This window comes from Notamacropus eugenii, chromosome 1 (assembly GCF_028372415.1).
Source record: "Notamacropus eugenii isolate mMacEug1 chromosome 1, mMacEug1.pri_v2, whole genome shotgun sequence".
Classification (NCBI taxonomy): domain Eukaryota; kingdom Metazoa; phylum Chordata; class Mammalia; order Diprotodontia; family Macropodidae; genus Notamacropus; species Notamacropus eugenii.
This window is the reverse complement of record NC_092872.1, coordinates 620,901,792-620,928,607: the sequence shown is the minus strand read 5'-3', so window position 1 is coordinate 620,928,607 and position 26,816 is coordinate 620,901,792. Positions and strand designations below refer to the sequence as shown.

The following is a 26,816-nucleotide window of genomic DNA, read 5'->3' as shown; positions in this document are numbered from 1 at the left end:
TCATATTTTTCCTTTGGAACCCTTTTTTTAGTTTTTTTTGGTAATTTTGCAGTATTTAATTTTTGTTTAGTTACTTTCCCCTCCAATTTACCTTGTAGTCATGCTTCTGCTTCTACTACTTTGCTTCAGTTCCTGTCTTTCCATACTTTCTGTATTTATCATGTTTGTTGTTTCTCATAGCACAATAACATTCAATTACATTTGTGTAACTACATTTTGTTTAGCTATTCTCCAATCAACAGGTATCTAATTTGTTTCCAGTTCTTTGCTATCATAGAAAAAAATGCTTCAGCAACCCATTCATAATTAATAGCTTTAAAGAGTTGAATGGGGTCAATGAGTAGTCAGATCACTTGACCCTCATCACCCAGCTAAGTATATGTCTAAGGAAGGACTTGAACCCAGTTCTGCCTTACTCCAAGTCTTCTACCTACTGTGCTATGCTGCTTAATTGTGACTATTAATGTGGTTTATTATTTTTACTAACCCTATCTCACATTACTCTTTCCCATGTTCTTATGTTCATTCAAAATGATGGGTAGTCACATCTAGAACACGTCTTGGACTTTCTTATCTCTACTCTTTTGGTCCCACTTTTCTGCACATTTTACTGAAATTCTATTTATTCTTTAAGACAGTTCAAATGCCATATCCTCAGGAAGCCTTCTCTTATCTTCAGATTTGCAAGTTACTCTGCCTTATTTGAAGTTGTAACATCTTGTTTACATCTCTTTTATGATCTTAACATCATCTATCTTATATTTTCAATAGTTCTTTCCTTCCCTTTCCCTTCCCTTTCTTTCCCTTTTCCTTCCCTTCCCTTTGTTTTCCTTTTCCCTCCCCTTCCCTTTCCTTTCCTACCCTTCCTTCCCCTTCCCTTCCCCTTCTCTTCCTTTCCCTTCTCTTCCTTTCCCTTTCCTTCCTTTTCCCTTTCCTTTCCTTTCCTTTTCTTCTCTTCCCTTTCCTTCTTTCTTGTCTCCCCTGAAACCTTAGACCCTGTGCTCTCTGAAGCCCATGGATTGAACAAAGAAGGGTCCCTGACCAACCTCCACACAATGGCTGTCTTTGGACCCTCCTGGCTTAAAGTGAATATCAATAGTAACAGTTTCTCTTCAAAACAACAACCTTGAGGCTCCTGCCCCTCCCAGTGTGATTTATCTATTTTTTTTTTCTTTTCTATTAAAGGGGCCATCCCCTTGACTACTTTTTAAAGAGAACTATTCCCCGAATGGACATTACCTTTCTTTAAGTGAGTACTTGAATGGACCTTGGTCTAAAAGGCGAAGTTCTCCTATTGCATCCTGATCTATCTCCAGATATCCTGACGAATATCTGGTCACTAGATTCAGATGGCTCTGGAGGAGAAGTGAGGCTGGTGATCTGCACAGCCCTCCCTCACTCAAAACAAAGCCAAGGGCAAGTCATGTCATCATTTCTCTGGTGTCATGAGCCTGTTCGAAAACAAAGGACAAACATAATTTGCAATAGGAATAGCCAAGGCAAAGAAAGGATTGCATTTGTCTGAACCTAGAATTGAGATGCTCACTGAGTGGAAAAGAATTCTCTTTCTCTTATTCATAACAGCTCTGTTGCTTAGAGGGTTGAAGTATTTGTAAACCCATTGTATGCATGAGGAAAGCAGAGTTCTGAGAAGCATAGCAATGTACCCAAGGTCACATAGCTGGTAAGTGTCAGACATAATTCAGTCCAATGTCTCCAGACTACAGGTCCAGTATCTTCCCACTACATCCCATTGATTCTCTGTGTGCTCTTTAATCTTTAGACTCATTCTTATAATTACTGTCTTAGGCTAGATGATCTCATGGACACCTCTGTCTTTAGTCTCATATAGACATTTTTGGAATCTATCTTTTAGAAGAGTATAGGATCATAAGATTAGAGACCGTGGAGTCTAATCCTCTCATTTTAGGGAATGGGTGGAAGCTGAGGCGAAGAGAGAGTAAGTGGTTTGCCCACTTCTAATGAAGAAGACTTTCAAGAAAGATGAAGGTTTAATGGAGGTCTCTTCTAGGTTTCATGACCATGTGGAGAGACCTAAGCCTCACCCAGGACTACAATGATGATTTCTAGAACTGTAGATTCCTAGAATATCACCAAGCCTTCACAAAGTGCATAAAGGGCAAGGAAAGTTGATCTCACATTGCGCCAGGAATTTTCTCTAATTATGGGCCCCGAAGTCCAAAGAGAGTCCTAGAGAATCAACAAATAAATTAACTGAAGCACTTGAATAATAGCTGTAGTGGAGAAGCAGAACGCAAAATAAGTCCAGAAAATGATCAGGATGTAAATGCAACAGCAATAAAAACCAGGAAGATACAAAAGAAAGAGAAATTTCAATGAAAACAACTTAAAAATACATAAAACACCTAGAATCCAATTTATCAAGACATACAAATACAAACCATTATTTATAGTAATAAAGAAAGACAATAGGAAGCTAGGTGGTACAGTGGATAGAATGCTAGATCTAGAATCAGGAAGACGTTCATTCAAATCTAGTCTTAGACATTTACTAGTTCTATGACTCTGGGCAAGTCACTTCACCCTATTTGCCTGAGTGTTCTCATCTGTAAAATGAGCTGGAGAAGAAAATGTCCAACCATTCCAATATCTTTGCCAAGAAAACCCCAAAAGGAGTCAGGAAGAGGTGATCATAACTGAACAATAACAACAGAAGGTCCTGTTCACAATGTTGAACAACTGATAATGATATTCTGTTTTATGTAGAATACTTGAAGTACATTCCTTTAGACCTCATCCTCTTTTTACTGAGTGAGAATTATTTGTATTTGGGTTATGATATTGCAACTTTGGGGTTCCTTGAAGAAAGCTATAACTGGGTGACCAGGAAGGTCAGCATTTAGGGCCCTGGTATATTCAGACCTAGCAAACATCTCTGGTGCTTTGGTATTGAACGGGACCAACATTAATCTATTCAAATATGAGGAGAAACTATAGTACATGAGTATAAATTATAACTCAATACCCAAACAATATTTTCTATACAGAAAATTACAGAACAATGATGGCTAGAGAACAATAAGGAAGCTCCAAACCATATAACCCATGGGAGGAGCCAGAGGAAGTTAGCTCCAGAGATGGGTGACAAACAAATGGCAGAATGATCTGTGGAAGAGACTTGGCATAAGGACTGCTGTGTTCTCACTGCTTGAGTGGGATGAGAGTTGACCCCAAGATGTGTCTCACAAAATCCTCATCAATGATTACTCATTTCTTAAGGATCACTCTCAAGATGTGACTCTCTCAGAGACAGAGGACCTCAGAAAACAAATGAAATATCTTAGCAACTCATAGAGTCTATATGCCCCATGGAAGATGGTGGCTTGAAAGAAGAGTGGGAGGTTTAGGATTTGATTATTGAATATTATGTACTAGTGGGGCAGCTCCATAGACTATCTATTCAAGTGCATATCGTCTTCTGGACAATAGGCACTTAATCCATTTAGTTTTTCCTGTGTGTATAGTTAGACAGAACTCTTTTGAGTGATTGTCCATCTCATACAGGATACTGTACAATGTTCTGGAGCATGATAAAACGAGCAAAATATCATCTTTGGAGAGGAGCAGATGGAAGACTGTGCCAGCTATAGGAAACCAGCTTTCATTCTGACCCTGTACACTTCATCCCTCATGATTGTAACAACTATTTTTGGTGTACATACATTTCTCCATGTCATGTCTTATTTGATATTACTGATCAGGCGGTCATTGAAAGAAGTTATCTCTGCTGTTACACCTCTTGAATTATCCCTTATAATCTTAATGTATGCATGGGATGCAACTTATAACATAGACCATTCTTGAATATAGAAAATCATCCTTAAATGAAATATTTTTGAAATACATACATACATATGTATATGTGTGTGCATGCATGTATTTTGAAAAATAAAACTACAAAAGTTTTTATGTGATCTGAAATGTGTTAGGATTCCCATTTATGTTGCTCTTATCTAAAATAATAATAGTGACTCAAATGTACATGGCACTTTCAGGTTCTCAAAGCACCTTATTCATAACAGCTCTGTTGCTTAGAGGGTTGAAGTATTTGTAAACCCATTGTATGCATGAGGAAAGCAGAGTTCTGAGAAGCATAGCAATGTACCCAAGGTCACATAGCTGGTAAGTGTCAGACATAATTCAGTCCAATGTCTCCAGACTACAGGTCCAGTATCTTCCCACTACATCCCATTGATTCTCTGTGTGCTCTTTAATCTTTAGACTCATTCTTATAATTACTGTCTTAGGCTAGATGATCTCATGGACACCTCTGTCTTTAGTCTCATATAGACATTTTTGGAATCTATCTTTTAGAAGAGTATAGGATCATAAGATTAGAGACCGTGGAGTCTAATCCTCTCATTTTAGGGAATGGGTGGAAGCTGAGGCGAAGAGAGAGTAAGTGGTTTGCCCAAAATGTCACTCAGCTGTATAGAAACAGATCCAGATTTTGAACCTAGGTTATATACTTCTGGACAACTTTCTAGCACAGCAAATCCTTTAGATACTGGTTGCATGATACTGGGCAAATCCTTTAACCTCTATTTGCCTCAGTTTCCTGATTTATAAACTGAAAATAATAATAGCTCCTACTTCATGGGGTAGTTGTGAGTATAAAATGAAAAATTTGTAAAATGCTTTGCAAACTTTAAAGAGCTAGGTAAATACTGGCTATTATTTTATACCAATCTGGCTACCTGTGCAAAAACTGCCTCAGTATCCCCAAACAGGGGCACAGGGTGTCAGACTGGAAGGATGCTTACAGACCAGCTAACATTCTTCTCCTCCTACCCCATCCTATAGAAGAAGAAATGGAGGTCCAGAGTGGTTAAGGGTCTTAGAAACAGAAGTAGTGTTTGAACTAAGTTTCTCTGAATCTAGATCCAGTGCTTTCTCTACCATAGCAGCTCTTTTCATGGAGATTCTACTAATTCTAGTGTTTTCTCCCTTAACTCCCTTCATAGATAGTGACCACCAAAGAAACTATATTTGTCAGGCTCCTAGATGCTGATTTGTTTCTTGCCTACAACACCCATTACTTTGTTGCTTTTTTTTGAGAACAATGGTATCCCTAATGTTCCTTTGGGGCAGGTAGGTGGTGTAGTGGATAGAACACTGGACCTGGAATCAGGATGATCTGCGTACAAATAGCCTCAGACACCTACTAACTGTGTGACCCTGGGCAAGTCATCTAATCACTATTTGCCTCAGTTCTTCATCTGCAAAATGGAGCCATTCTAGAGAAGAAAATGGCAAACCAACCCAACATCTTTGCCAAGAAAACCCCATAGACAAAATCCACAGGGTCATGCAGAGTCCAGACACAACTGAATGACTGATGTTCCCTATGAGAATAAGGCCCCTAATGTTCCACCTTTTTAAGACATTTTTTCCTAGTCACCTTAATATTGTGTGTGTGTGTGTGTGTGTGTGTGTGTGTGTGTGCTATTTACACATACACACCTATAGGCTGCTAAGTGATGCAGCCAATAGAATGTTAGAGCTAGTCAGGAAAACCTTAGTTCAAATCCAGCCTCAGACACTTCCTATATATGTGACCCTGGGAAGTCACTTAACTTTTATTTGCCTCCATTTCCCTGTCTCTAAAATGGGATAGTAATAGCACGAGCTTATAAGGTTGTTGTGAGGATCAAAATATGATAATTGTAAATCACTTAGCACGTAGTAAGTATTACTCATATAGTTATAAGTGTTAGCAGTTTTTATATATGATGCTAATATGTACATATGTCACATATGTACATATTATATGTATATATTCATAGTGTATATAGTATTGGTCGGTTGGTTGGTTGTAGCCCTTCGTCTTTAAAGAGGACCAAAATGACATCACCATGACAAAGTGAAATTTCAGTGTGTCCCACTGTGGCTAATCAGACCAATACGAGCTTGCAATGCTCTACCACAGGTTGGGCACAGATAATCTGTGTGAATATTTGGGGAGGATATCCCAAATCTGCACATCCTGTGTTTACTTTGTGCTGTCTCCATTCTGCTTTGCTCAAAGAGCACAGCACCCTTTCTGATGTGGGCACACCATACTGAGCAGTCCTGTGCCAGTATCTCCCATGTTGCATAGTCAAATCCAAAGTTCTTGAGAGAGACCTTGAGAGTGTCCTTGAATCGTTTCTTCTGGCCACGATGTGATTGCCTGCCCCATGCAAGTTCTCCATAAAAGAGTCTTTTTGGCAAGTGTACATTTTGTATTTGAATAACATGGCCAGCCCATCAGAGTTGTGCTCTCTGAAGCATAGTTTGAATACTTGGCAGTTCAGCTTGAGCAAGGACTTCAGTATCTGGTACCTTATTTTGCCAGATGATCCTCAGAATCTTTCTAAGACAGTTCAAATGGAAGCGATTCAATTTCTTGGCATGATGCTGGTAGCTGTCCATGTTTCACAAGCATATAACAATGTGGTCAGCACAATGGCTCTGTGGACCTTCAGTTTGGTAGTCAGTCTAATACCTGTTCTCTCCCAAACTTTTCTTCAGAGCCTCCCAAACACTGGGCTGGCTCTGGCAATGAGTGCAACAACCTCATTGTCAATGTGTACATCCCTGGAAAGTACACTACCAAGGTAAGTGAACTTATCCACAGCTTTCAAAACTTCTCCATGTGCTGTAACTGATAGTTCCACATATGGATGGTGTGGTGGTGACTGATAGAGCACCTGTGCTTTCTTGGTGTTAATTATTAGGCCAAAGTTAGCAAAGGCAGCAAAGAATTGGTCTATACTTTGTTGCGTCTAAGCTTCAAAGGCTGCATTGAGTGCACAATCATCTGTAAACAGAAAATCATGCACTTTGGTCTTGGCTTATAGCCTTTTCAAATTGAAGAACTTGCCATTAATACAGCAGTTGACCTTGATGCTGTGTTCATCCTCATTGAAAACATTTGTCAACATGTCTGAAAACGTCATGGTAAAAAGCATGGGAGCAAGCACACAGCCCTGTTTCACTCCATTGGTGACTGGGAAGGCACAAGAACATTGTCCATTATTCAAAACCCAAGCAAACATGCCATCATGAAATTGAAGTACAATGCTTATGAACTTTTCCGGAAATCCAAATTTTGACATAATTTTCCATAAGCCCTCATGACTAACAGTGTCAAAGGCCTTGGTCAGATCTACAAATGTTGTGTACAGACCTCTGTTCTGCTCCTGGCATTTCTCCTGGAGATGTCGGGCAGCAAACACCATATTGACTGTTCCTCGGCCCTTTCTGAAGTCACACTGGCTCTCAAGTATATGACTATCTTTCAGGTGAAGGATCAGCCTATTCAGGAGGACTCTAGCAAGAACTTTGCCAGCAATGACTAAGAGAGAGATCCCCCTGTGATTGTCACAGGACAATCTATTTCCTTTACCTTTATAGAGATGGATAATGGAGGCATCCTTGAACTCCTGGGGGATAACCTCCTCTTGCCATATAACCTGGAAAATTTTAGTCAGCTTTTGTATGAGCAGTGGTCCCCCTACCTTGTAAATCTCAGCTGGATTAGAATAAGAATCAGATGCTTTGCCAGGTGAAAGGAGCCTAAAGGCCCTCAAAAACCTCTTCTTCAGTTGGGAGTTCAGCTAAGGAGGGATTGATTTCAACCTGATGTAAATGGTCAGTGGCCTCAGCATTGATTGATGATGGTCTGTTGAGAACACTATGGAAGTATTCAGCCCACCTCCCTAGGATCATGTCCTTATCACTAATCAATGTGGCTCCATCAGCCCTCAGTAGTTGTGATGCACCATAGGTTTTTTGTTCATAAATAGTTTTCAGGGAATCATAAAAGTGCTTTGGATTGTGTGTGTGTGTGTGTGTGTGTGTGTGTGTATAATATAAATTATATATATATATGTATATACACATACACACATATCTATCTATTTATGTCTACCTATCTATATATAGATGGATAGATAGATATAAAATGACCAGCACAATAGGCATGCCTTTATTCAGAGATAGGAAGGCAGCATGGTATAGCAGATAGAGGGCTAGGTTTGGAGTCAGGCAGGTTCACATCCTGCTCTGATACATACTAGCTCTCTGACTGTGGGTGAGTCATTCAAAGTCAACCTCAGACAACTCTTAACTACTAAGTCATAGATAGATTACAAATCTCCAGTGGTAGAAGGAGCTCACACACCAGGAGTTAGTTCCTTTGAGTATTCTGCACAATTGTACGTTTCATTATTTTAAAAAATGGTAGTCATGTTGTAGGACATCTAGGGGCACAACAAATAGAGTGCCAGACCTGGAGTGAGGAAGACTCATCTTCCTGAGTTCAAATCCAGCTTCAGATACTTGCTAGCTGTGTGACACTGGGCAAATCACTTCACCCTCTTTTCCTCGATTTCCTCATCTGTAAAATGAGCTGGAGAAGGAATGGCAAACCACTCCAGTTTCTTCACCAAGAAAGCCCCAAATGGAGTCATGAAGAGTTGGCCATGATTCAACAACAACAACAACAAAAAGATGTAGTATGGACCTAAATTTAGATGAAAGCTATAAAATCAGGAATGCTGATCCACTTATCCAAACTCAATATCCTGCAGTCATTTGCTTCACATACTGCTGTGAGCTAGGGAGGCCAACAATCTAGTGTTTTAAGACCTGGTGCATTGCAGTCGTAACAGTAACTGACATTTCCATCTTTTCACCTCTGTGAGCTGATTCTTTAGTTACCGCACTGCCTTTTCAATAAAATATTTTCTACTTGTTCAGATTTCTGAAGATCCAATAACACATTTTGCTTAGTTTTGGGATATTTATTTTAATTTTAACTTTAATGACTATAGCTATGCTAATTTGCTTTCAATACATACTCTAATACATTCTCCCTTGACATTTAAGGTAGTATCTTTTACTTTTTAAGGGTCTCCCCTTTCCCTAAATAGAAACTTAAGCTTCTAACAGCCCAATTGCATATGGGTTAGATTTTCTTCTCTATCCCTTGAAATGTCATCATGATTCTTAGAGTGGATCATTTTCTTTAACTTGCTCTGCCGCTTTTCCATCTAACAAAACCTTATCCAGACACCTAAGCAAGATCCAAATGTTGTTGCTTAGGAGACTATATCATACCTAGCAGATGGTGGACTCCATGGAAAACATAGTATATTCACCCCATGATCTTCTTTTGTATATTCTTATTTGCCTAACATTTGCTCATTTAAATAGCTAGCTATGTGCTCAGTACAATGTTAACAGGGTATGAAGGAAATTTAAAATTGATTCTGCTCTGGGGAAACTGGGAAAAGATGTAGACTTGAGGCATGTCTGTTGATCAACAAGACAGGAAAATGCAAAGTGAATCACAGAGTATTCTAACTGTTTCAGAGATGGGAGGTGTCTCTACCAGACAGTCCAGTGTAGCAGAATAAGCAGAACTAGGTTTGAATCCTGACCGCCATTTATTCCTTGTGTGACTTCGGACAAGTCATGTAAGCCCTCTACATTTCAGTTTCTCTATCTTGAAAATGAAGAGTTTGGATTAGATGATGTCTAAGGCATCTTTCAACCTTAGAGGCAATGAGGTGATAATCCTACGAAGTGAAGTGACTAACTGATCCCTGTACATGACCTTCCCTTCCGGCTCTAAATTGATTTTTCGGGTGTTCCTGTCTGTACTGGACAGTGTGGGCTTCCTAAAAGATCTGGGAGAACTTTGAGCTGTTCCTGAGGGATGAGGAAAAAGGGACTTGGATTACTCCCAAGGCAACGTCAGAAGGGAATATTCCATTTGTTATGGAAATTCTAAAACATTTCCTTGGAAAAAGACTTGGAACAGAGGGAGAGTGTATAAAGATTAAAGATTTTTTTTCCCTATCTGGCTAAACAGCATCCTCCGGGTATTTCAGAGATCTCTAAACAAATTCTAAACAATTCTAAACAAAAACACTCTTTGCCATACAATACTGCTAAAAACCGACAATTAGAGAAACCTGTGAAAATGGACAATGCTTAGCTCAGGGTGAGGAACCTGCAGCCTTGAAGCCACATGTGGCCCTCTAGGTCCTCAGGTGAACCCCTGGCTTAGCCTCTTCCCTTCTCAAAAATCTTCCATTACTCCCTATTGTTTCTAGGACAAAGCCCAAGAATGTTCATCTTGGCATTTAAAGTTCTCCACAGCGTAGCTAGCTCGCACCTACCTACTCTTCCTGTCCCATTTTTCCTTGCTTCTCTCCATGTGTCTTTTGTTCCAATCAAACTGGCTTGCTCTAACTATTTGTCAGACATGGCCCCTCATCTGTCCCCTCTGTGGTGCCTTTGCAGAGATGCTCTCTCATGTCTGGACTATGCTTCCTCCTCATAACCCCCTGAACAATCTCCGACTTCCTTCAAAGCACAACTAGGCTGTTGAAACTTCCTGGGCTTCCTTTAATACAGCTCCAACCCTACCTTCTACAAAAGCCATTCCCACTCTATCTCCCTGCACCTGCACTGTTCCTGATTTCTCTCCAAGATCACTTTCTTCTTACATTTGTATGTAAACTATTTTGCATATTTTCTGCCCATTAGAATGTGAGCTTCTTCAGGGCTGGTTTGATCTATTTGTCTTTCTTTTTAACTCCAACTCTTTGTATTACAAGGCCAGCCCCCTAATAACTGCTTAATAAATACTTATTCCCCAACCCATTCCCAATATTGATGATAATTCATATTTCTATGGGACCTTCTACACAACATCCCTATGAGGGATTCAGATAGGGAAACTGAGACTTAGGGAGATTAATTGACTAGTCTAAAGTAGCTATCAAATAGCAGAAGTGGGTCTAAAACACAAAAGTCCTAATTTCCAGTCCCATTATCCTAAAATTACCTCCCTGAACTGGAGGAAGTCACCCTCTGTTACAGAGTTCCTAGAAAAGGGAGCTTTTTTAACATGTTGCAATAATTTTTGAATTCAATGGAAAAGAAAGTTCCCAAAGGTAGCAGCAAAGAGAGGCATTCACCTCCCAACTTTTCGACTGTGAACAGGTATGTTTCTACTACCAATCCTCCCAGAGATGAAAATTTCATTTGGAATTAATGGTGATGTGTAAATAGCTCTGGCAAGGGATTTAGTAAACTCTGCCTTCCAAAGTGAGATCTGGCTCAGTTGTGAGCAAGACTAGGTCAATAGCAAGCAAATTCTCATTCTCACTGTCTGCAGCCATAGCTTCTGTAAAGATCACTCAGGGGACTGTGACACATCTGCGTAAAAGAATCTCAGGGACAGCTGGCACATGAGAATATACAAATTGATGGAATGATCTGTGACCCTACTGTGAACTCTCTGAATGAAAACTCATATTAGTAGACGAGTCCTAGAAGGTTTTCCGAGAAATATAAAATTCAAGTAACTTCCCTATGGTCACATAATTAGAAAGTGTCCGGTATTCTTGGGGCAGATGGGTGGCTCAGTGGATAGAGCACTAGACTTGGAATCAGAGAGACTCTTCCTCATGAGTTCAAATATGGCCCCAGATACTTGCTAGCTGTGTGACCCTGGGCAAATCACTTAATCCTATTTGCCTCAATTTCCTCATCTATAAAATGGACTGGAGAAGGAAATGGTAAATCACTCCTGTTTCTTCACCAAGAAAACCTCAAATGGAGTCACAAAAGTCATATTCAACAGAACAGTAACAACAGATGATCTGAGTCTAAGTCCACTAGTGCTCTCCTGATTCATGGATCATTAGTATGATATAGCAGACAGTGTTATAGTCTTGACCATAAAGTCAAGAGAACTGTTTTTAAGTTAGGTGATCATGGGAGAGTCATTCACTCTCTTAGTCTCACTCATCTGTTTACCTGTATAAACAGGTTCTGTATAGTTTATACAAATTGTTCATATAAACTATTGAACTGTAAACTATCATTAGAATGAGGAAGACCACATCTTGATCTCCTTTTGTAAGACAGTGACAGTTTTTTCAAAAGTTGTTTGGGAAGCAAACATGGTCTGAACAACTTTCTCCACTACAGACTACACCCCCTTTCCCCTGCCCATGAACATTTCATGATAATGTTCTTCCAGGAGCACTGCTGTGCTCAGATATTTTCTTACTTCCAAGAGCAATTTTATGGTTTTCCAAACCACTGATTGAAGAAGACATATTCCTTTGCCTCCTCCTCTAGAGAATCCAACCAAGGACAGTCATTGAAGCAATTGTTCTTGAAGCCCTGTCTCAGTCTCCAAATTCGAAAACTGCCCCTGGTGAGATGTAAAGAAGCCAACTAGGGAATCGTAACGAGTGAGGTAATATATAGCTGTTCTCTAGTACTGACTGCTGTCACCCCTCTCTCTCATGCTCACCTCTTGCATCTGACTGGGAAAGAGAACATGATAACGTCACTTCTAGTGACTAGGAGTACACAATTGTTTTCAACAACCTGTTCATGACAAAGCATTTCCTTTGGCACAGATTGTCCCCAAACTAGAAATTACCAGTTGGTTACATAACTACACACCCAGATCCCGATGAGTCTTTTTCCTTCTGAGTTGATCAGGATAGGCTGATTGCTGCCCCTTCCCTAGTTACCCCTCACTGGCCACAGGCTCCCCATTAAACAACCGAAGGGGCTCTGTATGACCAAAGTTCCTTTAGAACTGTAGTGAGGGCAGAGAGGGAGAAGATGAATTGATCAGAACATGCCAGACCTGCTGATGTGTAAGGAAGGGTTTACAGTCTGCAATCACTTAACAAGTCGTGAGATTTTCTGATCAAAATTGATGGAATTAAAGGAAAGTTTAGTCATCGACTGGCAAGGATTTCATACTTTCTAAGGAGACAGTTGAAGCAGTAGATAGTTCTTAGGGGAGTGAGCATGGGCAGCAGAGAAGAGAGCTAGTTATGGAAAAAAAGAACCTAGTCCTTGAAAGGGATTAGTCCTCATCTCTCCTCTCCCCCTCATACTCCAACTGCCATGGTATTTGCAGTTGAACTATTTGTCCAATAAGAGACCCTGTACCTATCAGGTTTCAGGACTAGGAGATGAGGCAGAAGATAGCTCTGAAGATTGTAAGCTTTGAGAGTTGACAAGTGAACCAGTCCTAGCTATGGGGAGCTGAGGATCAATTTCTCAAAAAGCTGAGTTCTTCTGTAACTGGCTTTCTTCTTTTGAATGCATTCCCTTGAATGTTTTCTTAAAGAGTCTTTTTAGAGAGCCACAAGGAGATTGCTGATGCTTGGCCAATCAAGACTAACTATCCCTCTAATTTCATCCATTAAAAATGTTTATTACATACTAAAGAATCATCAACAAACATGAACACTTCCATAGACAAAGAAGGCCAAAAAAAAGAGATTTATTCTTGATATCTGAATCTATTACATACAACTTTTAAAAAATGTATATTAAATGTAATGTAGCAATGTTTCTCTGTGTCCCTTTTGAATATCTTTGCCCTTCTGTTCTATTCTCTGTCTTTTAAATGGCTCATTGGTACTCTTCTTTTTTTTTTAATTAGCATAAGTATCACTCCTCCCCACCCACCCCACCTCCCCTTCTCTCTTTCAAAGTTAAAGTTTCCTTTGAAACAAATAACCATAGTCAAGGAAAACAAATTTATGTTACATTGATCTTGTCTAAAATTGTTTCTTTCAATTTGCTCTTACATTCTATGACCACTGTACTGAAAAGTGGGAGATCTGCTTCTTTATTCATTTTCTTAAGTTGTTATCAATCATTATTTTGATTAGAGTTCTTAAATATTTCAAGAGTGTTTTGTGTTCTTTGATAATGTTGTGATCATTGTATAAATAGATCTTCTTGATCTGATAATTTCACTGTGCATCATTTGTTTATACACGTCACTCCAAGTTTCTCTGAATCCATCCCTTTTACCATTTCTTACAAAGCAAAAATATTCCTTTACATTCACACAACAATTCAGCCTTTTCCATAATTGATGGGCAACCACTTTGTTTCCAGTTCTTTACTATAATAAAAAGTGCTGCTATAAATATTTTTGTACAAAGAGATCCTTTACTTCTTTTAAAAAATGTCTTTGAAGAAATTTATGACCAAACAAGAGATGGAGAATATTATGAAGTGCAAAATGGATAATTTTAATTACATTAAATTGAAAAGTTTTTGTACAAACAAACCCAATGCAACCAAGATTGGGAGGGAAAAAGAAAACTGGGAAAGAATTTTTACAACTAAAGTCTGTGATAAAGATCTCATTTCTAAAATATGTAAACGGAGTCAAATTTACAAGAATACAAGTCATTCCCCAGTTGATAAAAAGTCAAAGAATATGAACTGGCAGTTTTTGGAGGAAGAAATTAAAGCTATCTATAGTCATATGAAAAAATGCTCTAAATCACTATTGATTAGAGAGATGCAAGTTGAAACAACTCTGAAGTACCACATCACACCTGTCAGATCAGCTATTATGATGAAACAGGAAAATGACAAATGTTGGACATGTGGTAGAGTTGGAATACTAACTCACTGCTGGTGGTTCTGTGAGCTGATCTAGCCATTCTAGAGAGCAATTTGGAACTATGCCCAAAAAGCTACAAAAATGTGCATACCCTTTGGCCCAGTAATATCACTTCTAGGGCTATATCCCAAAGAGATCATAAAAATGAGAAAAGGCCCCACATGTACAAAAATATTCATAGCAGATATTTTTTGTGGTGGCCAAAAACTGGAAATAGAGGGAATGCCCACCAATTGGGGAATGGCTGAACAAGTTGTGGTATATGAATATAATGGAATACTATTGTGCTATAAGAAATAACGAGCAGTTGGACTTCAGAAAAGCCTGGAAAGACTTATATGAACTGATGCAGAGTGAAATGAGCAGAACCAGGAGAACATTAAACAGAGAAACAGTCATGGTGTGTGAGAACGGTTTGTGATAGACTTAGCTCTTTACAGCAATGCAAAGATCTAAAACATTCCCAAAGAGTGTTTTTGAGGTAAAATACCATCCACATCCAGAGAAAGAACTGTGGAATCAGAATGCAGAATGAAGTAGACTATTTTCTCTTGTGTTAAGTGTTGTTTTGATTTGCTTTTTTCTCATGATTTCTCCCATTTATTTTAATTCTTCTATGCAACATGATTAATGGGAAAATGTGTTTAATAGGAGTGTATGTGTAGAACCCATATGAGATTGCATGCCATCTTGGGGAGGGAGGGGAGAAGGAGGATCACTATGTAAATGATTGTTGAAAACTGAAAACAAATAATTAAATTTAAAAATGTCTTTGGTCATAGATGTCTAGTAGATCAATAGGGTACACTGAGCAAAGGGTGTGGGCAGTTTAGTGACATTTTGAATTTAGTTCCTAATTGCTTTCAGAATGATTGAACCAATCTACAGCTCTCAACACCATAGCTTTAATATGCCTATTCTCCCACAATGCCTCCAACAATTTTCATTTTCCTTTTTTTTTTTTGTTATCTTTGCCAATCTGCTGGGTGTGAGGTAGAATCTCAAGGGTTTAATTTGGATTATTTTTATTATAGTGACAGTATTTTTAGTATGGTAGTTTATGGTTTAGATTGCCTCCTTTGATAATGCTTGTTTCATTTACCTGTTGAGGAATGGTTCTTGTTTTTATATATTTGTATACATTCACTTATATGTCTTGAATATTGATGAAAATGATAAAAATAGTGGTATTTATACAGTTTTTAAAGTTAGTAAAGTGCTTTATAAATATTATCCCATTCTATCTTCACAACAACCCTACTTTTATCCCCATTAAGATGTAGAAACTTAGGCAGACAGCAATTGTGATTTTCTAGGATCAGGAAACTAATAAACGACTAAGGCCAAATTGGAACTTAGGTCTTCTTGACTTCATATCCAGATCTCAATGCACTTTTATGTGATCAAATTTGTCTATTTCATCTTCTGTGATCATCCTTATCCCCAGCTTCATTAAGAATTCTTCCCTTATCCATGGTTGTGAATCCTTCTGTTGTCCTTTGGCTTGTTGAGGATCTGACCTCTTATATCTGGGTCATGAGTCCATTTGGAACTTTGATACATGGTATGAGTTGTTGCTCTAAGTCTAAATTCTACCAGATTGTTTTCCAATTTTCCCAGCAGTTTTTGTCAGATAGTGAGTCATTACTTAACCCAGCAGTTTGTGTCCTCGAGTTTATTGAACATTATGCAACTGTTCTGAATTGCTTCTGGATCTTATGTGCTTAATCTGCTCCATTGATCATCTTTTCTATTTTTTATCAGTACCAAATTGCCTAGATAATTGCTGCTTCATGGTACAACTTGAGACTGATACTGCTGGTCCTCCTCCCTTTCTTCCTGTCTTTCTTTTCTTTGTTTTCCATGGAATTCTTGACCTTTTGTTCATCCAGATGAATTTTTTCTGGTTCTATTGAATAATTCCTTAGTACCTTGGTTGGCATGGTAATGAATCTGTAAATGAATTTAAGGTAGCATTGTAATTTGTATGTTAATAGCATGGCTCAAAAATGAGCAATTAATTCTCCATTTATTTACCAGTAATAAGCGTTTATCACATCCTTACTGTATGTCAGACATTGCGCTAAGCACTGGAGGTACAAAGAAAGATAAAAATAGCCCTTGATGTTGCCCTAATGGGGGAGATACCATGTAAGTACTGCAACTAAGTACATGCAAAATATATACAGAGTATATGGAAAGATATATACAGAATAAATGGAAAGTAACCTCAGAAAGGAAGGGACTAACAGCCAGGGAAAGCTGGAAAAGCCTTTTGCAGAAAGTAGGACTTGTGGTGAGATTGGAAAAAAATCATGAAAGCTAAGAGGTGGAAGTAAGGAAACAAAACCAGAAATGAAGGCCAGCAGGGAAAAGGGGGAAAAGATGGGAAATGGAGTGCTATGTACAAAGAACAGAAAGTAGGATAATATTGCTAGATTGCAAGAATGAAGTAGAAGAAAATTGGAAAGGTAGAAAGGGACCAGGTTATGAAAAAGATTTGAATGGCAAACAGAGGGTTTTATTTTTGGTCCTGGAAGTATTAAGGAATCGTTGGAGTTTGCTAAATTATGGGTGATAGAGAGTGGGACAAAGTGATTTACACTTTAACTTTAGCTTGGTAGTGGAGTGGAGGATGGTGCAGTGAGGAGTAACTTGGGGAAGAGGCTAATTAGAAAGCTATTATAATACTCCAAGTGGGAGGAGAGAAGTATCCATACAAAAAAGTTAAGAATCTGGTTTAGAGAGTGGGTCCCCAACAGCAGATTTAAGAGACATCTGTCTCACTTTTGCCTTAAGTTTATTTTTTATATCTACAATCACATGAAAAAGTGTTCTAAACCATTATTGATAAGAGAAATGCAAATCAAAACAACTGTGTGGTACACAGAGTTACACCTATACAACCTGATAGTTACACCTATCAGATAGTTAACCTGATATTTACACCTATCAGATTGGCTAACATGACAAAACAGGAAAATCACAAATGTTGGAGAATATGTGGGAAAATTGGAACACTAATGCATTGTTGGTGGAGTTGTAAACTGACCAACCATTCTGGAGAGCAATTTGGAACTATGCCTAAAGTGCTATAAAACTGTGCATGCCCTTTAATCGTACTCAATCCTACTTTAATCCTACTACTAGGTCTGTATGCCAAAGAGAACATAAAAAAGGGGAAAGGAACCACATGTAGAAAAATATTTATAGCAGCTCTTTATGTAGTGACAAAGAATTGGAAATTGAGGGGATGCCCATCTGTTGGGGAATGGCTGAACAAGTTGTGGTATATGAATGTCATGGAATACTACTGTTCTTTAAGAAATGATGAGCAGGCAGATTTCAGAAAACACTGAGAAGACATAAATGATTGATGCTAAGTGAAATGAGCAGAACCAGGAGAACAATGTACACAGGAATAGCAACATTGTGTGATGATCCACTATGATAGACTTAGCTCCTCTCAGCAATACAATGATCCAAGATATTTTCAAAAGACTCATGATGGAAAATGCTATCCACTTCCAGAGAAAGAACTATGGAGTACGAATACAGATCGAACCATACTATTTTCACTTTTTTTCTTTCTTATACTTCTTCCCTTTTCTTCTGTTTCTTCTTTCACAACATAACTAATGCAGAAATATGTTTAATGTGACTATACATGTATAACCCTTTTCAGATTGCTTGCTGTCTTGGGAAGGAGGGAGTGAGAGAAATAAATTTGGAGCTCAAAATCTTACAAAAATGAATGTTGAAAGCTATCTTTACATGAAACTAGGAAAAATAAAGTACTATTAATAAAAAATAAACAAATAAGACTTTACTTTTGATAAACGTAGGTATCAATTTGTTTTTAGTTCGTTCATCTCTCTCTTTGTAGGTCCTTTTTATGGGAACTTAATTGAGGGCAATATTTCAATGGGATTTTTTGAATGGAATCACTGCCTCTTCATACCTAGTTCTTCCTCTCCAGAGAGCCAACCTTTTCCTAGTTCTCTACTCATGCCTGAATTTATTACACAAACAAGACTTAATAGCCTCCAGATTTTCCCTTACATAAGAGGGGGCAAGAGGGAATAAAATGGTAGTAGTGAAATGACAGATAGCAAACGTGAGGCATAATGCATTTGGACAAAAAGTAGTCAGTGGCTTGCACTGTCAGCTGCAATCAGCTTTCCTTGGATTCTCTCTTAGAAAGAAAAAAAATCGTTTACCTGCTTAACAGAGATAGAAGCATTGGGTCAACCCCTCTTTAATAGGTAAGCAAGAGGAAATACATGATTTTTGAAGGATACTCTATGGTCTCATCAATATACACTGTTAACCACTGGTATCTTGGTGCGACCCTACAGGAACGGGAGCCAGCATTGCAGAGGTCATATGTCTTGCCTTCTTCTTTGCATGATGGATAATAGGAAGAATGGTTATTCCTTCCACTTCTGACTTTTCTCTACCAAAAACTTTGTAGAAATCAAACACTTTACCCATTGGTGAATTCTAGGACAGCGTTGACTTGAATACTTCATCTCTAAAAGACCATTTACAAAAGAAGTACTATACTAACTTCTCTATATTTGGTACTCTTCTAGCTCCATGACCCACAGAGCCCTCAATCCCACCATTCTCAAGCTTGGATAAAAAGGCCCGTTCCTCTACTCCTGAATTCTCATCCCTGAACACATCAGGTATGCCTTGCCCTCTGATTTTTTTTCCCCTCAAGGAGAGTATTGGATTATTAATTATAGACCTAGAATAGGGCGGAAACTCAGAGGTGATTGAGATCAGATAAAGACTGTAAATGATTTGTCCAAAGTTACACAGGTGGGAGGCATCAGAAGCCAGGTCATTTGGCTTGAAGTCTTATTTCCTTTTCACTGCAATCTGGAGCTTAAGTTGTAATGTTGATAAACTACCCTTCACTATTTATCTCTTCCCTAAACTTAGTATGTGCTTGGCACATATTACATACTTAATAAATGCTTATGTTTTGACTAATTGATTTTGGCACTCACTAAAACTTTCTCTGGAGGACGCTTCATTCCTCCCACCCTCTCCAGTCTTGACAGGTCTTTCACTCATACCTTCCAATACATGGGATGAAGAAGAGGAATGGATATATTTCTTGTTTTCCAGCTGTCATTTTTAGACCTTTCCTCTGCTACCATAACTTAGCAACTCCTTTGTATTTAAATTTTGCACCAAGAATTGTATTGCTGTCTTCCACATTGTTCTTCTCCCTCCTTTCTCAGTGAGTGCCATACCATACCTAGCTCACAGTCCTCCTCTCTACCACAGTACTTGCCTTCACCTTAGTTATTTCAATATTATTTTCCATGAACCTTTGAACACCTTGGCTTCCCCTTTCATTAACCTTCTCAACTCCTTGACCTCTGTCTCTACTTTAGTTCAGTCACCCAGGTGATTGGTCATATCTCACACTGTACCCCAAAATAGTCTTGAACTCTCAAATTTTCTTCCCAACATTGCAGTATTGCATATTCCCATTTCTCCCATGGACTTACTCTTTTGTAAACTTTTCTCCATCTATAATGTATTCTGCTGATTTCTCCCTGTTCTCCCAGGCTATATCAATGTCCTGATCCTACTTTGTTCACAATTTTCACAGTCTTCCACAATCTCACTCTCCTTTGTTCCCCTCTCATCACTCACTTCTGCCCTCTCCCTGCTTTAGGCCCTTATTATCCCTTTCCTGGACTATTATAATAGCTTTCTAAACGATCTCTCTGCCTCTAGTTTCTCCTTATCCAGTCTGTACTCCATAATGCTGTCAAAATGGCTTTTCTATTGCACTGGTTTGACCATATTGCATCCTGTGAAAAAAAATACAAAATCTTTAATATGACATTTAAAATCTTCCACAACATTCCTCCAACCTACCTTTTCAGCCTGATTGTACACTACTCCCTCTCACACAATCTATGTTCCAGCCAAGCTGTTTCCTGACCTTGACATGCCTTCTCCTGCTTCCGTGTATTCATACAAGGTTTCCCTCATGCCTGGAATGTACTCCCTTTTCATCTATCTCTTAGAATCCTTCTGTGACCTGTGGTACTGGGGGCTCCTTCCCATAAGTATCTGACTCTGGGCTCTCATGAACCCAGATTATTTTCAGAAAAGGGACTAACAAGACTTCTCTGTCTTTGTATCATTGTCCTTCCCCCTCAAAACTCTAAAATGAAGCTTACTAAGCTCATATATATCGTCTACCTTAAAATGTGTATAACAGCGTCCATCTAGCTACGATAAACAAAATATTAGCTATAGAACAGCTGTTTATTTCTTACACTGCAAAAAATGCTGGATGAATGAAAAAGCATTTATTAAACATTTCCTTTGTGCCAAGCACTGTGCTGCATGCTGGCACTACAGAGAAAGACCTGAGTCTTTACTCTTTAGGATGCTTAAGGAATGCACTAATTGAGAGAGACAATATATAAAAATTAAGTCAAGCTGTTTCCCAACCTCAACCTGCTTAAAATTCAAAGGACTCAAAGGACTCTCAGATGTGCAGAAACAAATACAGAATATGCAAAACAATAATTCATCACACTCATGACACTCTTCCAAAAGGCAAAAGAGATTAAGGGAATAACTGAACAGATATTTCACATTCACCTCAGAGCCACAAAGCCTGAGCAGCTCCCATAGTCCAGGTATCTCAGCAAGCCAGGAATGGAGCTTCTCTCTTACAGACTTCTAGATGATCCTGGAGGTGATCATCTCTTCTTCTTAGAAGGTGGTGGACCACCTTTTATTCTACCTGAGCACCCTACTCAAATACTTCTTGAACTCCAGAGATAGAAATGCCCACTTTTAAAGATCACTGGTTACTGGCTCAAGCTCAAGAAAGAAAAGAGAGAACCGAAGCAGACTCATATGGGCCAGCATATATTCCTATTTTCCTCATTTTCTCTTATAGTCTATAGCAGGGGTTCCCAAACTTATTTGGCCTATTGTCCCCTTTTAAAAAGATTATTCAGTACCTCCCCTGGAAATCTTTAACCCTTTAATGTTTTTTTTTTTTTGAAATTTACATCATTTCAAAAATATAAAATACTTTTTAAAAAACATCTTAAATTTAAGAATTTATTATAAATTTGTGGGTTTTTTCCTGCACTGAAATTTTGATGGTGCAATATTACATCATGCAACCATATAGTATTACATTGCAAACAAGTCCTTACATGTACATATTCCTGCCGATGCATATTGGACTTCCACTACAAGGCATGACACACTCTCCTGCCAACACTTGCTTGTTAAGACCTGTTGGTGGACTTGGCCACTGACTGGTTATAACTTGCATTTTGTGGGTTTATTTGAACAATCATGTAATCACTATGACTTTAACTCTGTTACACAACAGATGAAATATGTATGAATGGCTTTTCAAAATTTTCTTATCTTCCTTCCTTATGCTTCCACTGTCCCTTTATTTTTATTCAACATCCCCTAGTTGTACCTGAAGCTACTACTGCCCTGCCTAGCTTGTTCCAATGCCTCCCAGGGGGTAGGATTGCCCACTTTGGGAGTGTGTGACTTTTCTGGGATGAGTCAACAATCTTCGTCAACCTAATCCTCTCCTCCCACAGAGCACATATCCTTCTGCAATAGGCCATTGTACACATGAAGTTCCGTGGGAATTACCCAAGTACAACAAATCAGTGGGTTCTTCCATCATGCCTGATACATTTCTCTTCCAAGGCTCAGCTCAGTTGTCCCCTCCTCCATGGAGATATTTCTGATTTCCCCAAATAGAGATATTCTTTCTTCCCTCAAATTTTCTGGAAATGTTAGATCTCCATTATGTCATGGTACGTAGTGTTGTGGTTGTGTCTCCCTCATCCCTTTAGTAGAATTCAGGGGCTTTGAATGCAGGACTAAATCATTAAAAAAAAAAACAACCAAAAAACCTTGATGTAACTAGTCCTTAATATATCTTTCTCAATAAAGTGATTTGAATTTCATTAATATCCTTTAGTGGTTCAGAAAATATCAGGCCAACCAGTGATGATATTAATTGTTTGTAATGACTTCTCTCTTTCACCATCTTCAAACATGAACCAGCCCATGATACCCCAAACCAACTCCTCCACTTTTCCCCTGAGTGAGTACTTTCTCTCCTATCATTTCCTTTCCTGATTTCAACTTCCCTTTTTAACTCCCTTCACTAGAATGTAAGTTCCTTGAGGGTAAGTACTGCTTTCCTTTTTACTTTTATTTATTCCCAGCAATTAGCACAGTGCCTGGCCCATAGTAAATGTTCAGTAAATGCTTTCTCTCTTTCTCTCTGTCTGTTTCTCTCTGGTTTAATAGACTAAAATCATGGCTAACCAGTAATGAAGCTATGAGCTTCTTGACAACTGCCTTACTTTGTATCTGTAGGCTCTACCCTATGGCAGGCAACTCTACATTGGTTAAGGCTCATTTGATGTTGTTTTCCTTATCTGTAATGTGCTGAATCCCTACTCAGAGACCGATTGGACTCTCTGACCTTTGGCATTCCTTTCAGCCCTGAGACAACATATGGATTGCATGATGGTTTCCTGGATATTCAGAGGATGGCAGAAGAGAGAAAGCTCAAGAAAGAAACAATGGACTCTAAGTGAAAAACATCTCTGCCTCTGCCTTGGGACAAAGATAACATCACTTCTAAGGTTACCAAAGCAAAGCACGACTGAGAGGACCACTCCAAAGCTGATTTAGATGGGAAGATGATAAAAATGAGTGATTACAGTTATTATCATATTAATGCTTCATAAAATTTATGATGAGCTCACAATGTGCTACAGATACTGGGGTAAATAGACAAAATGTCCGTCCTCTCAAGGACTGCACATTTTTAATATTAAGTGAGGAACTCTCATTTCAGAGGGCATCTCATCCAAGCTGTGTGTCTTTAGTGAGACACATATACAGCTGTCTTTCCATCTGGGCAAAGATAGCTAGGTTACCATAGCTGAAGTTCATGCTGAAGATCAAAAAGTTGGGTGATTCTGAAACTTGTAGCAAGTCATTTCCTATGTTTGAGCCTCATTATTGTCATCTGTAAAGTGGGTATGACTAAGGAAAGGACTTTGAAAACCCTAAAGTACTATTGAATTTTTAATAGTGTTTTGGATCCCTGCTTTCCAAGAGGTTACCATGTGTTAGGGAAATACACATTTATTCAACTAATATTTATCCAACCCCTTCTATGTACACTGTGTGGAAAGCATTGGAGGTGTTCATAGGGAGCTGAGTCGTGTAGAGGATAAAGTGTTAGACTTGGAGTCAGGAGAAGACCCAAGTTCAAATCCTGCCTCAGACACTTACCTAGCTGTGTGACCTCCGTTTTCTGATTTGTAAAATGGGGACAATGATGCCACCTATCTCACCAAGGTTCTGTAAGGATTAAATGAGATAATGTTTTAAAGTCCTTCCCAAACCTTAAATTGCTCTATAAATGCTAGCCGCTATTATCATAGTCCCCCCCCCCCCCAAAGTTCCGTTAGGTTGTATATTGGGGTAGGAAGAGAAAAGAGAAGTGATGCTTAGGTTCTGTCAATTAATGCTCCTGCACTGTCTCCACTCCACCTCCACACACACACACACACATAGACACACACACAGACATACAAATACACACACACAAACACACATAAACACACAGAGACATACAAATATACACACACACATACACACACACACTCACGAAGACAGAGAGGAAGCCACAAGACTAAAGAGGCAGAAATTCATCTATGGCCTGGGCTGCCCTTCAGACAGTGGAGAAAACCCCCTAGGCTGGTGTCTGTCTTGTTTCACTCATTGTGGGTAAACTGGTTTCAGAAACCTGCTTGAGCCCGGGTGACAGAAGGTTATTGATTCAGTTTCCCTTGGCACCAAGATATGTGCATGTATGTGTTTTTTTCTTCTCTCTCTCTCCACCCCTCTTCAGAGGAACGTCTCAAACTAAATGTGCATGTCTGGAAGTTAATGCTCAATTGCGTTGTGGGTTCTGTCTGCCTCTCCCCAGGAGGGCACACAACTGGGGTTACCGGCAGCTTTCAGCCTCTGCTAGGGATGTTGGTTAAGAGTTCCAGCCAGTTTAGATAAACAAAGGGTGGGCAGGCTGGATAGAAAGGTCAAAACTGGTCTGCATTTGTGCCACCTGCCAATGTCACAGAGGTCAGGATCACCCAGGGGGCAGGGTTGCTGTGGACATGCCACGTATGGAAGGTGATTTAACCCAAAATGCTGAGCTGGCAACTTTTTAAATAAGGCAGAGCCAGAGGAGTGCCCTCTGTCATTGCCTCATGTGCCCCCATTTCGGAAGACACTCAGTCTCCTAAAAAGTCAGAGTTCATAGAAACCCTAGGACATAAAACAAGCCTTAAAGTGGCAAAAAAAAAGCTAGCTATTATTCTTTTTTATTCCTGTGCAAATATATTATTGAAAGAGGTGTGTGTTCATCCTTCATTGCTGAAGAAGGCCATGCCATCAGAGAAATAATGACATGACTTGCACTTGACTTTGTTTTGAGTGAGGGAGGGCTGTGAAGGTCACCAGCGTCACTTCTCCTCCAGAGCCATCTGAATCCAGTGACCAGATATTCATCAGGATAACTGGAGATGACCCAGGATAAGGCAACTGGGGTTAAGTGACTTGCCCAAGTTCACACAGCTAGTGAGTGTCAAGTGTCTGAGGTGAGATTTGAAGTCAGGTCCTCCTGACTCCTGCACTAGTGCTCTATCCACTGCACCACCTAGCTGCCTCTTTCCAGTATATTGTTGAGTAAGCACCAGGACATCTGATTAGGAAATGCATTTCCTAAGAAGCAATAGCCATCATAATTTAGGCCTGATTATAGCAGGGCTGAGCCCATTAAATGCTTAACATGTATTAATGGAGGGGATGTCATTATGGTGAGTAGAAATGGTAAGGGTCATAGAGACATAGAACTCGGGGTGGAATGAACTTTAAAGGCCCTCTAGTCTAAATCTTTCAGTTTGCTGATGAGGAAACTGAAGCCCAGAGTGATTAAATGGATTTTCAAAGGTCACACTGGTAGGAAGCATCAGAGGCATAATTTGATCCTAGAGCCCCTGATACAAGAACCTTGCCTCTTTCTACTGTATCCCATTTCTTTCCAAGGAAAAAGCAATGGCTGAACCTTATAACAGAGATCATAGTAGCTCCTGAGTCATGGTACACACTAGAGAGAGATCCCTGAATGGACTAAGCAAACAGATTGTTGACCAAATAAGTCAGGCAAGCTGGGAAAGGTTGTACCACTGCTGTGTAGAGATTATGAGATATTTAGTTAGGGGACCAGAAATTACAACCAGTGACTGGGAGGAAATATCACCTAATTCCTGAGTCATAAGTTATACAGCATGATTCCATTCAGGAGTGTCCTGAGTTGTAGACTCCGCCCTGTTTTCTTTCATTTTCAGGTACAGCCTGAAAGGAGAAAGTTTCCTTCCTGAGTTGTGCTAGAAAAAAAGGAGAGTAGGAGGTTACTCATTTGTAGACTGGGTGCTAAGACTGGTGTTTCCTGCCTTTGTTTATCTTCCAATTTATTTTCCCCTCCCCCATTCCATGCAATCATTTGTGAAAGCTTTTATCACAGTGATAGGAAACATTGAAGTTCAAATTGACTTTAGAAGTTCCCTGTCTCTGAGAGGGGGCACTGTGAGCCAGGTGATTTATCTACCAGAAGGTTTTGCCACAGAATGGATCATGAGATGATAGTATTGTGTGGCAGGGTGGCCAAAGAAATGGTAGGCACACGTTTTGAAAGGGAAATTGTACTTATGTGACCTTAGGCAAGTCATTTAACCTGAGTTTCTTCATCTGTAAAATGAGAGGGATGAATTAGGTGAAGGAAAAAGGATGGAGAAGCAAAGAAAAGAAGGAGGAGGGAAGGAGGGAAGGAAAAAAGAGGAAAGAAGAAAGGAAAAAAGAAGATAGCAGGAGAGTAAGAGGAGGAAAGGAGTAGGAAAGGAAGAAAAGAAGGAAGGGAGAAAATTGCCTTTTTCTGGAATTGGACATTAGGGATCATATGATGGTCTCCCTTGTTCATCACATAGTATTGAGCTTCTCAGACTTATTTTATCAAGCTTTGAATACAATGCTTTGAGGTTGTGGAGTGACAGACAGGAAATTGGGGTGTATAAAAAATTCAAGAGACATAATTTTGAGTAATTTGTCATTTTATTAATCATTCTATAGTTAATACAAGGGGTCAATGACACTCATGAATGCCAAAAAATCCTTCATGGAACCTACTCAACGTTTATATGCT

At 39.1% G+C, this 26,816-nt stretch overlaps 1 protein-coding gene across 1 annotated transcript in view; it reads left to right on the top strand.

Annotated features, from left to right (window-relative positions):
- IDO2 (indoleamine 2,3-dioxygenase 2) overlaps positions 1–23,945 on the top strand; it is a 137,402-nt gene extending 113,457 nt beyond the window's left edge. The window contains exons 11-12 of the mRNA XM_072635108.1: positions 19,099–19,194; positions 23,043–23,945. Of these exons, the coding sequence (XP_072491209.1) occupies positions 19,099–19,185 (87 nt within the window). The 3' untranslated portion in view covers positions 19,186–19,194; positions 23,043–23,945. The remainder of the gene's footprint in view (positions 1–19,098; positions 19,195–23,042) is intronic.
- The last annotated feature ends 2,871 nt before the right edge of the window (positions 23,946–26,816 follow it).